This window comes from Oncorhynchus masou, chromosome 23, assembly GCF_036934945.1.
Source record: "Oncorhynchus masou masou isolate Uvic2021 chromosome 23, UVic_Omas_1.1, whole genome shotgun sequence".
Lineage (NCBI taxonomy): Eukaryota > Metazoa > Chordata > Actinopteri > Salmoniformes > Salmonidae > Oncorhynchus > Oncorhynchus masou.
In genome coordinates this window covers 61,591,675-61,604,961 of record NC_088234.1, presented here as the reverse complement: position 1 = coordinate 61,604,961, position 13,287 = coordinate 61,591,675, and the positions used below count along the sequence as shown (strand labels likewise).

At 47.2% G+C, this 13,287-nt stretch overlaps 1 protein-coding gene across 6 annotated transcripts in view; it reads left to right on the top strand.

The window, feature by feature from the left end:
- Positions 1–13,287, top strand: part of LOC135511161 (1-phosphatidylinositol 4,5-bisphosphate phosphodiesterase epsilon-1-like) — a 42,569-nt gene that overhangs the window by 14,173 nt on the left and 15,109 nt on the right. For all 6 annotated transcript variants that reach the window (XM_064932753.1, XM_064932757.1, XM_064932756.1 and 3 more), the window contains exons 3-11: positions 5,474–5,750; positions 6,137–6,438; positions 6,662–6,807; positions 7,028–7,283; positions 8,921–9,141; positions 9,469–10,144; positions 10,357–10,536; positions 10,663–10,889; positions 11,032–11,154. In XM_064932753.1, the coding sequence (XP_064788825.1) occupies positions 5,474–5,750; positions 6,137–6,438; positions 6,662–6,807; positions 7,028–7,283; positions 8,921–9,141; positions 9,469–10,144; positions 10,357–10,536; positions 10,663–10,889; positions 11,032–11,154 (2,408 nt within the window). The remainder of the gene's footprint in view (positions 1–5,473; positions 5,751–6,136; positions 6,439–6,661; positions 6,808–7,027; positions 7,284–8,920; positions 9,142–9,468; positions 10,145–10,356; positions 10,537–10,662; positions 10,890–11,031; positions 11,155–13,287) is intronic.

Below are 13,287 nucleotides of genomic sequence, written 5' to 3'. Positions count from 1 at the left end.
AAACATTTTGAAATAGAAAACAAAAACACGCTGCTCTTATTGGACAATTCCAAGTGTAGTCCCGCCCCGTTTCAGTCGATTTTCTTCCATTTGTTCCCTAATGAATACGACCCAGGGTTTTGGCTCTTACCAATGTGGCCACGTCTCAAGGGCACAGATTATATCTTACCTAGTTATTTTCTGATGATCTCGTTTTGCTCTATTGTAGGTTTGGCAACTGTGTGTGTTTTCTATACCTGTTCGCACCTTTCCCTGTAGGCTTCACAGACACTCCCCACCTCTTGTTTGCAACCCTTCTAATTTAGTGTACCCTGCACGCAAAAACCATGTTGAATTCCAGGTCTCTGGCAGCATTTGGAACTGCCGATTTGCAGTTAAGAACGTCAAGTTCATCTCAGCCTCTGCTGCGCTTCAGACCCTTGACTTTTTGGCTCTGACATAGACATGGATCCCCCCAGAGAATACTTCTACTCCAGCTGCTCTCTCTTCATCTGACTATGTTTTCTCTCCTAGTCCGAGAGCATCTATTTGTCGCGGTGGTGTCACAGGGCTACTCATTTCTCCTAAGTGGAGATTTCTTTTTCTCCCTCACATTTCCTCCCTCACTCACCTGTCCATCTCCTCATTTGAATTCCATGCTGTCGCTGTCACTCGTCCGCTCAAGCTTAACATTGATGTCATCTATCGCCCACCACTTGCTCTTAGAGAGTTCCTTAATGAGCTTGACAGCTTGATAAATTAATTTCCGGACAATAGCTCACCACTCTTTGTACTCCTGACGTCTGCCTTCGTTTAATTTCTTTCCAACTTTCTTTCCACTCCTTGCCTCTTTTGACCTCACCCTTCACACTCCCCTCCAACTCACAAGGCAGGCAATACTCTTGACCTCACCCTTCCCAATCCCCTCCAACTCACAAGGCAGGCAATACTCTTGACCTCACCCTTCCCAATCCCCTCCAACTCACAAGGCAGGCAATACTCTTGACCTCACCCTTCCCAATCCCCTCCAACTCACAAGGCAGGTAATACTCTTGACCTCACCCTTCCCAATCCCCTCCAACTCACAAGGCAGGCAATACTCTTGACCTCACCCTTCCCAATCCCCTCCAACTCACAAGGCAGGCAATACTCTTGACCTCACCCTTCCCAATCCCCTCCAACTCACAAGGCAGGCAATACTCTTGACCTCACCTTTCCCAATCCCCTCCAACTCACAAGGCAGGCAATACTCTTGACCTCACCCTTCCCAATCCCCTCCAACTCACAAGGCAGGCAATACTCTTGACCTCACCCTTCCCAATCCCCTCCAACTCACAAGGCAGGTAATACTCTTGACCTCACCCTTCCCAGTCCCCTCCAACTCACAAGGCAGGCAATACTCTTGACCTCACCCTTCCCAATCCCCTCCAACTCACAAGGCAGGTAATACTCTTGACCTCACCCTTCCCAGTCCCCTCCAACTCACAAGGCAGGTAATACTCTTGACCTCACCCTTCCCAGTTCCCTCCAACTCACAAGGCAGGTAATACTCTTGACCTCACCCTTCCCAGTCCCCTCCAACTCACAAGGCAGGCAACACTCTTGACCTCATCTTCACTAGAGGCTGCACGCCTACTAATCTCACTGCAACCCCCCTCCAGGTCTCTGTTCTCCTACTAATCTCACTGCAACCCCCCTCCAGGTCTCTGTTCTCCTACTAATCTCACTGCAACCCCCCTCCAGGTCTCTGTTCTCCTATTAATCTCACTGCAACCCCCCTCCAGGTCTCTGTTCTCCAACTAATCTCACTGCAACCCCCCTCCTGGTCTCTGTTCTCCTACTAATCTCACTGCAACCCCCCTCCAGGTCTCTGTTCTCCTACTAATCTCACTGCAACTCCCCTCCAGGTCTCTGTTCTCCTACTAATCTCACTGCAACTCCCCTCCAGGTCTCTGTTCTCCTACTAATCTCACTGCAACCCCCCTCCAGGTCTCTGTTCTCCTACTAATCTCACTGCAACCCCCCTCCAGGTCTCTGATTACTACTTTGTTTCTTTTTCTGTCTCCCTCTCCTCCAACCCGAGCCACTCAGCCCCTACCCAGATGGTCATGTGCCGTCGCAATCTTCACTCTCTCTCTCCCACTACTCACTCCTCTTCTATCCTATAATCTCTCCCTTCTGTTAAATCCTTCTGTCTCCTGGTTCTGCCTCTTCAACCCTAGTCTCATCCTATGACTCGCACTGTCCCCTTTCCTCCCGGCCGGCTCGTCCCTCCCCTCCTGGTCCGTGGCTGAGTGACTCATTGCGAGCTTACAGAACAGCGATGCGGGCAGCTGAGTGAAAATGGAGGAAAACGAAACATCTTTCACTCCCTCCTCTCTACCTTCTCTTCCTCTGTATCCACTGCTAAAGCCACTTTCTATCACTCTAAATGTCAAGCTTCTGCCTCTAACCCTAGGAAACGCTTTTCCACCTGCTCCCCCCTCTCTTCCCTCCCTGTGGACGACTTTGTCAACCACTTTGAAAATATTGACGACATCTGCTCCTCATTCACTCAGCCTATTGGGTCCACTGGTCCCAGTCACACAGGACTACTCTGTCTTGACCTCATTCTCCCCTTTCTCTCCAGATGAAATCCTGCAACTAGTGAGGTCCGTTCGCCCGTCAACCTGCCTGCTCAACCCCATCCCCTCCTCTCTTCTCCAAACCATCTCTGGAGACCTTCTCCCATTCCTTACTTTCCTCATCACCTCATCCCTGACCACTGGCTGTGTTCCATCCTCATCACCTCATCCTTGACCACTGGCTGTGTTCCATCCTCATCACCTCATCCCTGACCACTGGCTGTGTTCCATCCTCATCAACTCATCCCTGACCACTGGCTGTGTTCCATCCTCATCAACTCATCCCTGACCACTGGCCGTGTTCCATCCTCATCACCTCATCCCTGACCACTGGCTGTGTTCCATCCTCATCACCTCATCCCTGACCACTGGCTGTGTTCCATCCTCATCACCTCATCCCTGACCACTGGCTGTGTTCCATCCTCATCACCTCATCCCTGACCACTGGCTGTGTTCCATCCTCATCACCTCATCCCTGACCACTGGCTGTGTTCCATCCTCATCAACTCATCCCTGACCACTGGCTGTGTTCCATCCTCATCACCTCATCCCTGACCACTGGCCGTGTTCCATCCTCATCATCTCATCCCTGACCACTGGCTGTGTTCCATCCTCATCATCTCATCCCTGACCACTGGCTGTGTTCCATCCTCATCAACTCATCCCTGACCACTGGCTGTGTTCCATCCTCATCAACTCATCCCTAACCACTGGCTGTGTTCCATCCTCATCACCTCATCCCTAACCACTGGCTGTGTTCCATCCTCATCACCTCATCCCTGACCACTGGCTGTGTTCCATCCTCATCACCTCATCCCTGACCACTGGCTGCGTCCCCTCTGATTTCAAAATGGCGGAGTCACTCCCTTCCTCAAGAAACCAAAACTACATACCAGTATACCTTCTTATTTTCTTTCCAAAACACTTGAGCATTCTAGGCCCTCCTCTTCTCTTCTCTCTATACACCACGTCACTCAGCTCAGTCACATCCTCACATGGTCTCTCCTATCAGTGCTTTGTGGAGGACACTTAACTACTTTCTCAATATCTCTGCGTGCCTGGCAGATATCTCAGCTTGGATGTCTCCCCACCACCTCAAGCTCAAACTCAACAAGACAGAATGTAATGTAATGTCTGTAAGGAAGAAGACACCCTGCTGGTTATGATATCCGCACATATCGTATGGAAGTATGTAGTATGAAAGACTTTCTAGAATAATGAATATACATGTGTGTGTGTGGTGTGCATGCGTGCGTCCGTTCATTGGTGTGTTCATCTATGTGTTCGGGAGAATAAATGAATTCATGACTATGAGTTCCATACCCTTTAAAGGAACCAAAGGAGGTTAAAGTCCAGTGGTGATGATGTGAATATAATTTCAGAATATTAGACTCCAGGGAATATATGGTTTAGCTAAAGCATATTGTCTGTTAGGTTCTGCCAGCTGGATCCACTTTCCTGTCTCCTCTCTCTCCTGGTGGTGGGGGCTGAATGTCCTGGGGTAGTGTGGTGGTCCTAGGGAGGGGTGGTGGTCCTAGGGAGGGGGCTGAATGTCCTGGGGTAGTGTGGTGGTCCTAGGGAGGGGTGGTGGTGGGTGGGGGATGAATGTCCTAGGGTAGTGTGGTGGTCCTAGGGAGGGGTGGTGGTGGGTGGGGGATGAATGTCCTAGGGTAGTGTGGTGGTCCTAGGGAGGGGTGGTGGTTTGTGGGGGCTGAATGTCCTGGGGAGGGGTGTTGGTGGTCCTAGGGAGGGGTGGTGGTGGGTGGGGGATGAATGTCCTGGGGAGGGGTGTTGGTGGTCCTAGGGAGGGGTGGTGGTGGGTGGGGGATGAATGTCCTGGGGAGGGGTGTTGGTGGTCCTAGGGAGGGGTGGTGGTGGGTGGGGGATGAATGTCCTGGGGAGGGGTGTTGGTGGGGAATGTGTTGCACCACAGGCGCCCTTTCACGGGCCCCAAACCTTAATCCTGGATAGCTGAGAACATCCTTATAAACAAGAGATTTACAGACAGAAGATCAGATCTTTATAAAACAGGAAATATCATTAAAAAAATACCATCTTCCCAGGTTCAGAGGGTTTACCAACAACTAACATGCCATAATGCTACAATGTGAGAGTCAAATACACAGATCAGCCTGAAGATCTTTGTTTTATCAGAACCCTCATGTTCACAGCACTGATTTAATGCCCAAGCAAATTCATTAGGCAATCTCCAATATATTGATTTTAGACTCAGAATAACTGCCAAGTCGACTCTCAGAGGCACACAGACACTTCAGATAGTTTTATGGCGGTCGGAAATGGAATACAAATCATTTACAAGAGGCTATACCTGATTCTATACATGACACAAACACACACACACATACATACATACACACACACGCACACACATGCACGCACACACACACACACACACACACACACACACACACACACACACACACACACACACACACACACACACACAAAGAGAGAGACCGTGTTATAATAGCACCTTTTATGAGAAAGGCTACAGTATGTCTTGTACGTTTGTAATTCTCAAGGAGGCTGGTGGCACCTTAATTGGGGAGGACGGGTTCATAGTAATGATTGGAACGGAATGAATGGAATGGTATCAAACACATGGTTTCCATCTTTGATACCACTGCATTCACTCCATTTCAGACATTATTATGAGCCGTCCTCCCCTCACCAGCCTCCTGTGGTGTGATTTGGTGATGAGATGCCTGGGTCGTGTTCAGTAGGGAGAAAAGGTTTTATAACTTTGTGACTTCCACCTGAACTTATCCAATGAGAACACAGATTATTGTTTTGGTTTGCTACAGTGTGCCTTGCTGAACGCGACCCTGTATCTTCCTATGTCTTCCCAGGCATGCCATGCCCTGAGTTCTGATGTAAGGGTGGCCAGTTCAGGAACTCTACTCCTGTCTTCCAGGAAGCTGCTGTCTGCAGAGAGGAGGGCCACATTGCCATGGCCGGAAGGAGGAGGGGCGTGTAGCTACCGAGCAACCCTACAGAGGACTGACCTTTCTGCCTACATCTCAGGGACCCTGCTGGAAGTGGTTCTGTCCATCGGCAACACGGCCGTCAATGACTTCTCTCCTCCCTGTATCACCACCAGTCCCTTGGGCTGGGCTGTCCTGAAAGGTCCCATAACCAATATGAATCTTGTGAAATTCAAGTTGAGGAAGTATTGAATGTAGTAAACTGACATAATAAATCATATGAAATGTATATTAATCAAAATTAAAATACTACCTGTCTTATCAGAGAGTAGGATACAGCTGTTACTATAGAGATCCTATCAAATTACTATTAGTATTCTAATTCCTAATTCTATGTCTATAACCATATTGCTTACAGTTATCTGATCGATTCAGTTCTACACGAAGTGTCTACCAGTAGTGTCAATATAGGAGTCCAGAAACAATCTACAGTATTTTACTCCTTTCTTAACTCCCTCTTGACTCACCCTCCCATCCCTCCTCCTTCACCCCTCACCCTCCCTCTCCCTATTCCTCCCTCCCTCCCAGAGCGTCAACTGCACTCCCCCATGGTGGGATCCAGCGTGGTGCCGGCGGCTCCACTGACGGAGGTCAACAAGGAGCTGTCTGACCTCCAACCCCTGGTCAGTTTCCCGGAGGAGATGGCCTACATCCTCATGGATCAGGAGCTGCAGCTCTACAGCCGGATCCTACCCCAGGACTATCTCTGCTTCCTCACCCTCGACCTGGGGGGCCCTGGCCAGCCACAGCAACCTGTACAACCTCATCTTATGGCTGGCTGCAGTCGGCCCCACAACGCAGTAGAGGACCTGGTCACAAGGTTCAATGAGGTGAGAGAGACCTAACTAACCTGCAATGTGCCTCAGCATGGGGAATACATTTTCTACCTATATGTTGAGTAACTGTGCCTGAGACCTGAAGACTAGTGTTGGTTCCCAGAGCTATTAACTTGGCTTGAGCTCAGTGGGCTAACACAGCGCTGTTGCAGAAAGGTGACTCTGGATTCAAACCCAGTTAGTCACACTTACAGTTACTGTATTTTCCTGTTTCCAGGTGAGTTCCTGGGTGACCTGGATGATTCTGACAGCAGGTTCTATGGAGGAGAAGAGAGAGGTGTTCTCATGTCTAGTCCACGTGGCCAGGTGCTGTTGGAACATGGGAAACTACAACACTGTCATGGAGTTCCTGGCTGGACTCAGGTAGAAGCAGGGCTAGGGAACATTTGATTATTTGATTTGAAATTTTTGCAAATATGTTCCGGATCCATCTGCTCCACTATCATTTCCTGCTTAGTAAATAAACATCACACCATTTTTCTTTCACGCTCATTCTGTCTTCATCTCCAACTTCACCTCCTAAACTGTCCACTTTTGGCCCTTCCTTTCTCACTCAGCAGCATCTCTCCATCCTACCCTTCAGGTCTCGCAAGGTGCTAAAGATGTGGCAGTTCATGGAGCAGTCGAACATCGAGACCATGTGTGCCCTGAAGGTTGCCATGGCGCAGCGCGAGACGTCTGCAGAGTACAGGAAGGTGGTCTCGCGTGCTCTCCTCACCCCGGGCTGCAGGGTGGTGCCCTTCTCTGGGGTCTTTCTGAGAGAGCTAGGGGAGGCCCTGGATGGAGCAGCTAGCCTGATCAACCTCAGACCACGCCTCAGCTCACAGGACTCTGTGGAGGTGAGGAATTATGCATTTTTTGTCTGAACCCATATCTGTTTGGGGGGTGTGACAATGACCATAGGAGTTGGCAAGGCCATACAAACAGAATCTTGGCCTTATACTTAGAAATTAGGGCCACATTTACTAAGTGTCGACATCACTGAATCTGTTTCCTACAGTTGTTTCCTATTCCTTTTTTGATATTAATTTACATAATATTTAAATGTGTTCTATCCAAGTATCAAGTGCATTTGACCTTTTTGTGACCATCCATTCAGGCCAGAAATGAATCTCCACACAACACTGCTCATTATAAATATACTTTAGTAACCTTTCCCATTGTACTTCTTCGTCTGATGATGAGTAGGAAGGATCGGACCAAAATGCAGCGTGGTACGTGTCCATGTTAACTTTATTAAATCAGAACACGAGAAAATACAAAATAACAAAGTGCAGGAAAGACATGAAAATTGAAACAGTTCTGTATGGTGAAAACATAGACACAGAAAACAACTACCCACAAACACCAGGTGGGAACAGGCTACCTAAGTATGGTTCTCAATCAGAGACAATGATTGAAAGCTGCCTCTGATTGGGAACCATACCATGCCAAACACACAGAACAAACATAGAATGCCCACCCCAACTCATGCCCTGACCAAACTAAAATAGAGACATAAAAAAGGAACTAAGGTCAGGATGTGACACCCATCTTAAACACCACCATGCCTTCTTTCCATAGTTTCAATGGTGTGTATTCATTCCCAAAAAATGTACAATGAAAAAAACATACAAAATAATTTATTTCCGTCAATTTTCTTCAATTCGCAAGAGGCTGAATGTATCTCACTGGAGAAAACATCCAAGCGAGCAAAACAGAGCCCGTCTGTCTCTGTATGTGTAGCCCATCTATCTGATGCTGTCTGGTCTAAAAGACTATAACATTGTTGCCACCCTTAGCATTGAATGCAAGGGAAGCAAGCATTTGGCCTCCCTTCATAATTAAAAATAAATAAATAATAACCAATCAGCATTGAGCTAAACTGAGTGAGCTCAACTGTGAATGGTCCTGGCGCAAAAGAATTGTCAAGGGAAGACAGTTTGGATTTGGCTTCACACCAATCACATCACATCAAAAGCCAAACAACATTGACAGGAAAAAATTAAATTGTTGTGTTGTTGTCCTCCGGTGGCTAGCTAGCGATTTGCTAAATTAGTCATAGATGGAGGTAGGGATTTGGACTTGTGGTTTTACTTAATTCTTCGCAATGGTCAATGATTATGAAGGCGATTCTGATCCACCCATAAATTCATACATTGTGACCTTGGCCTGAGAGGATGAAAGTTCAACATGTAGCTCAACAGAGGTTAGAGGCACCTTAATTGGGGAGAACGGGCTCCTGGTAATGGCTGGAGCGGTATCAGTGGAATGGTATCAAATATATAATCTGCTGAGATCACCGATGCAGATGTTGCTCTCCGGTTTTGGTGTGGTTGGATTTATTCTGCCACTGTCTTCTTCACGGTGTCAAGACATATGAACTAACAGATTATAGAGCAAACAACGCAATTGTCACTAACTCATCGGTTGTAATATGGCTTTTTTTCTGGCTTGGCTTCCCCGGTGATTTTACCAACGCACCGCTACTGTATAGTTTGTCTCTGACTACAACGGACAGGACAACTTCCTGCAACGGGCGGGGCCAGATGGGCTCAACCAAGCAGAGAAGGAAGCAACCATCAACAACATCCTCCAGACCATCCGTAGCTGCAACCGCAGTATGAAGTCTGAGGATTGGGAGGAGACTGGAGGGTCTGGTGACGGGAGCATCACTGGCTCACGTAAAAACTCCTTCAAGGATGGCAACCACAACCAGTAGGTGTCCACAGTAGTCCCACCTAACTTTAGGCTACTTTTTAGTGGTTTGTGCTGGATTTTGGCTCTGAATGTGCTAGAAAGTGTCAATAAAATCTGAAAACACTGATACCACAACACCTGCTATCTGATACAAGCTAGGTGAAGTTGGCTCCCTGTTTCAATATTACATCGTATTTTCTTAATATAATTGTCAATGCATTATCATTTATTTTGCTTCTTTAGAAATATTTGTGTTGGTGTCTTATTATAGATAAAAAATATCTGCATCCTTTTAAAGCTTCTTTTGGTCATTTTCCTCTCCTGAAAACACTCTTCTCTGGTCAGGTTCACCGTGGGCGATCTCTCCGAGTCTGCGGGTGATCTATCACAGGTTAAAGACCCAGACTTCCAGGGTATGGGTGAGAGGACTCAGAAGGCCTTTGCCCACGGTACAGAGCTCATGCCCTGGTACGTCCTCTCCCTCCACCCCCACGTACACCACTTCCTCCAGCAGGGCACTACTGTGATCCACTATGACCAGGACTCCCACCTCACCGCCCGCTGCCTGCTCCGTCTCCAACCCGACAATTGTATCCTCACCTGGGCCAAGCTCCAGAGTGAGGGCCTCCCTGGTTCTAGCCCCGGCCCTGACTCCTCAATGCTCCGGAGCCCCACTGGGTCAGGGTACTGTGGGAAGCTAATACTGAACAGCCTGGCGGATGGATTCCTGGATCTCTCTGTGGCGAAAGCTGTCTTCATGGGCCATCCTGGGGCTGACATTCAGGCGGTATGCCTGCAGAACAAGCTCTCATTTGGACTGAGCCTGGAGGAGTGTGGGGTGACTCTGCTCTATGGGCTCCATACAACAGACAACAGGTTATTACACTTTGTGGCCCCGAGAAACACAGCTAGGATGGTGTACGCTGGGCTGGAGTCCCTGTTAGCTGTTCACAGGAGGATGAGGAGGTTCCCTGACCAAAGGTTGCAGTGGCTCCGGAGGAAGTACGTCAACCTCTATCAGGTGAGGGACTGCATTGCAATGATGGAGTCAAGTTACTAAACCTCGGGTCCGAGTCAAGTGTTCCAGTCCCTACTGGTAGAGTGTGAATGGTGTCACCAGTCATGAAAATTGTGACTCGAGTCTGAGCTCTGGACACGAGCACCACAACTCTGAGGGAGGAGATGTGAGTGATTTGCCATTTTGTACCAAGAAAATGTTCATCTCTCTTCCAGGAGGATGGCAGGTACGAGGGTCCAACTCTAGCCCAGGCCATCCAGCTGTTTGGGGGCAGGAGATGGAGTGTGGGTGCTGGTAGCATGGAGAAGTCTGGAGCTCAGAAGAACAACCATCTCACTGTGACCAATCAGAAGACGGTTAACTCCAATAAAAATAAAAAGAAGGTTGGGACCAGGGTAAGGAGCCATATTTGCAGTAGCGATTGATTCAACTCCTGCACAAATGCCTTGAGCTGGGTTGGAGGAACATGTTGAGTCAGTTTCAATAAAATAGCTACATTTGATGCGTGTGTGTGGTGACAGGGGGACAGTGGGGATGCCACAGACGATGAGATGGTGTCACAGAAGGTGACGAGTGGTTGGGATATCCTAGGGCGGAATGCACCGGACCTGACAAACAACATGGACCAAGACCAGGAAGACAGAAGCACCTATGGTTTCCCTGGGCCTCTCTCCTCCTCTTCCAGGGCCATTAGCACCTCGACCTCCTCCATCTCGTCCTCAGCTTCCAATCACAAGGCTCAAACTGGGTAAGATGCTACAAACTGTGGTATATTCTTCTGTGTGCGTTTGCGTGCATATGCTTCATGTTTAATTTGTTGTGCTGATGTTTATGCTGGAATTCAGTACACATAACATCTCTTGTGTATTTTCTTTGGCTACTCGCTTCAGTAATATGTCAAGTCAGACAATATCTAGCCGGGGTAAGAGCCAATCAAAGAGCTTCCAGAACCTCATGGTATCAGATGGCACCATGAGCTTTACTGAGTTTGTTCAGCTTTTCCAGTCCTTCAGGTAATCTCCTCTAACTCAACATTTATCTATCTACAGGGCTTTCAGAATGTATTCAGACCCCTTGACTTTTTCTACATTTTGTTACATTACAGTCTTATTCTAAAATGTATACAATTGTCCCCCCCACTCATCAATCTACACACAATACCCCATCATGACAAATCAAAAACACATTTTTAGAAATGTTTGCACATTTTTATTTATTTCACCTTTATTTATCCAGGTAGGCCAGTTGAGAACAAGCACCTGGCCAAGATAAAGCAAAGCAGTCCAGCAAAAACCACACATGGGATAAACAATCGTACAGTCAATAACACAATAGAAAAATCTGTATACAGTGTGTGCAAATGAAGTAAGGAGGTAAAGCAATAAATAGACCAATAGTGATGAAGTAATAACAATTTAGCAATTTACACTGGAGTGATATGTACAGATGAGGATGTGCAGGTAGAAACACTGGTGGGCCTAAGAGCAGAGAAAAAAAACATATGGGGATGAGGTAGGTAGTTGGTTGGATGGGCTATTTACAGATGGGCTGTGTACAGCTGCAGCGATCGGTCGGCTGATCTGACAGCTGACGCTTAAAGTTAGTGAGGGAGATATAAGTCTCCAACTTCAGTGATTTTTGCAATTCGTTCCAGTCATTGGCAACAGAGAACTGGAAGGAAAGGCGGCCACAGGAGGTGTTGGCTTGGGGAATGACCAGTGAAATGTACCTGCTGGAGCGCGTGCTACAGGTGGGTGTTGCTATGGTGAACAGTGAGCTGAGATAAGGCAGAGGAAAAAATTATAATGATATATATATATATATATATATATATATATATATATATATATATAATGATATCACATTTCCTTAAGTATTCAGACCCTTTATACAGTACTTGGTTGAAGTACCTTTGGCAGTGATTACAACCTCAAGTCTTCTTGGTTATGATGCTACAAGCTTGGCACACCTGTATTGGGGAGTTTCTCCCATTCTTCTCTGCAGGTTGGATGGGGAGTGTCACTGCACAGCTATTTTCAGGTCTCTCCAGAGATGTTCGATTGGGTTCAAGTCCGGGCTCTGGCTGAGCCACTCAAGGACATTCAGAGACTTGTCCCGAAGCAACTCCTGCATTGTCTTGGCTGTGTGCTTAGAGTTGTTGTGCTGTTAGAAGGTGAACCTTCACCCAAGTCTGAAGTACTGCAGCTGAAAAATATCCCCACAGCATGATGCTGACACCACCATGCTTCACCGTAGGGATGGTGCCAGGTTTCCTCCAGACCAAAGAGTTCAATCTTGGTTTCATCAGACCAGAGAATCTTGTTTCTTATGGTATGAGAGTCCTTTAGGTGCCTTTTGGCAAACTCCAAGGGGACTGTCATGTCCTTTACTGAGGAGTAGCTTCCGTCTGGCCACTCCACCATAAAGGCCTGATTGGTAGTGTGCTGCAGAGATGGTTGTTCTTCTGGAAGGTTCTCCCATCTCCACAGAGGAACTGTGGAGCTCTGTCAGAGTCACCATCAGGTTCTTGGTCACCTCCCTGACCAAGGCCCTTTTCCCCCGATTGCTCAGTTTGGCCGGGCGGCCAGCTCTAGGAGGAGTCTTAGTGGTTCCAAACTTCTTGCATTTAAGAATGATGAAGACCACTGTGTTCTTGGGGACCTTCAATACTGCAGACTTCATGGCTTGTTTTCTTCTCTGACATGCACTGTCAACTGTGGGACCTTACATAGACAGGTGTGTGCCTTTCCAAATCATATCCAGTCAATGGAATTTACCACAGGTGGACTACAATCAAGTTGTAGAAACATGTCAAGGATGATCAATGGAAACAGGATGCACCTGAGCTCAATTCCGAGTCTCATAGCAAAGGATCCGAATACTTATGTAAATAAGCTATTTACTTGTATTTTATTTTTTTAATTTGCAAAGTTTATGAACCTGTTTATGCTTTATTATTACGGGGTATTGTGGTAGATTGATGAGGAATTGTTTGTGTTTAATCCATTTTAGAATAAGGCTGTAATGTAACAAAATGTGGAAAAAGGGAAGGGGTCTGAATATTTCCAGAATGCACTGTATATAGTATTATTGTGTAATACATTATTAGCTGTTGCAGCAGTGAGATTCCTTATTATTTTCCCAGT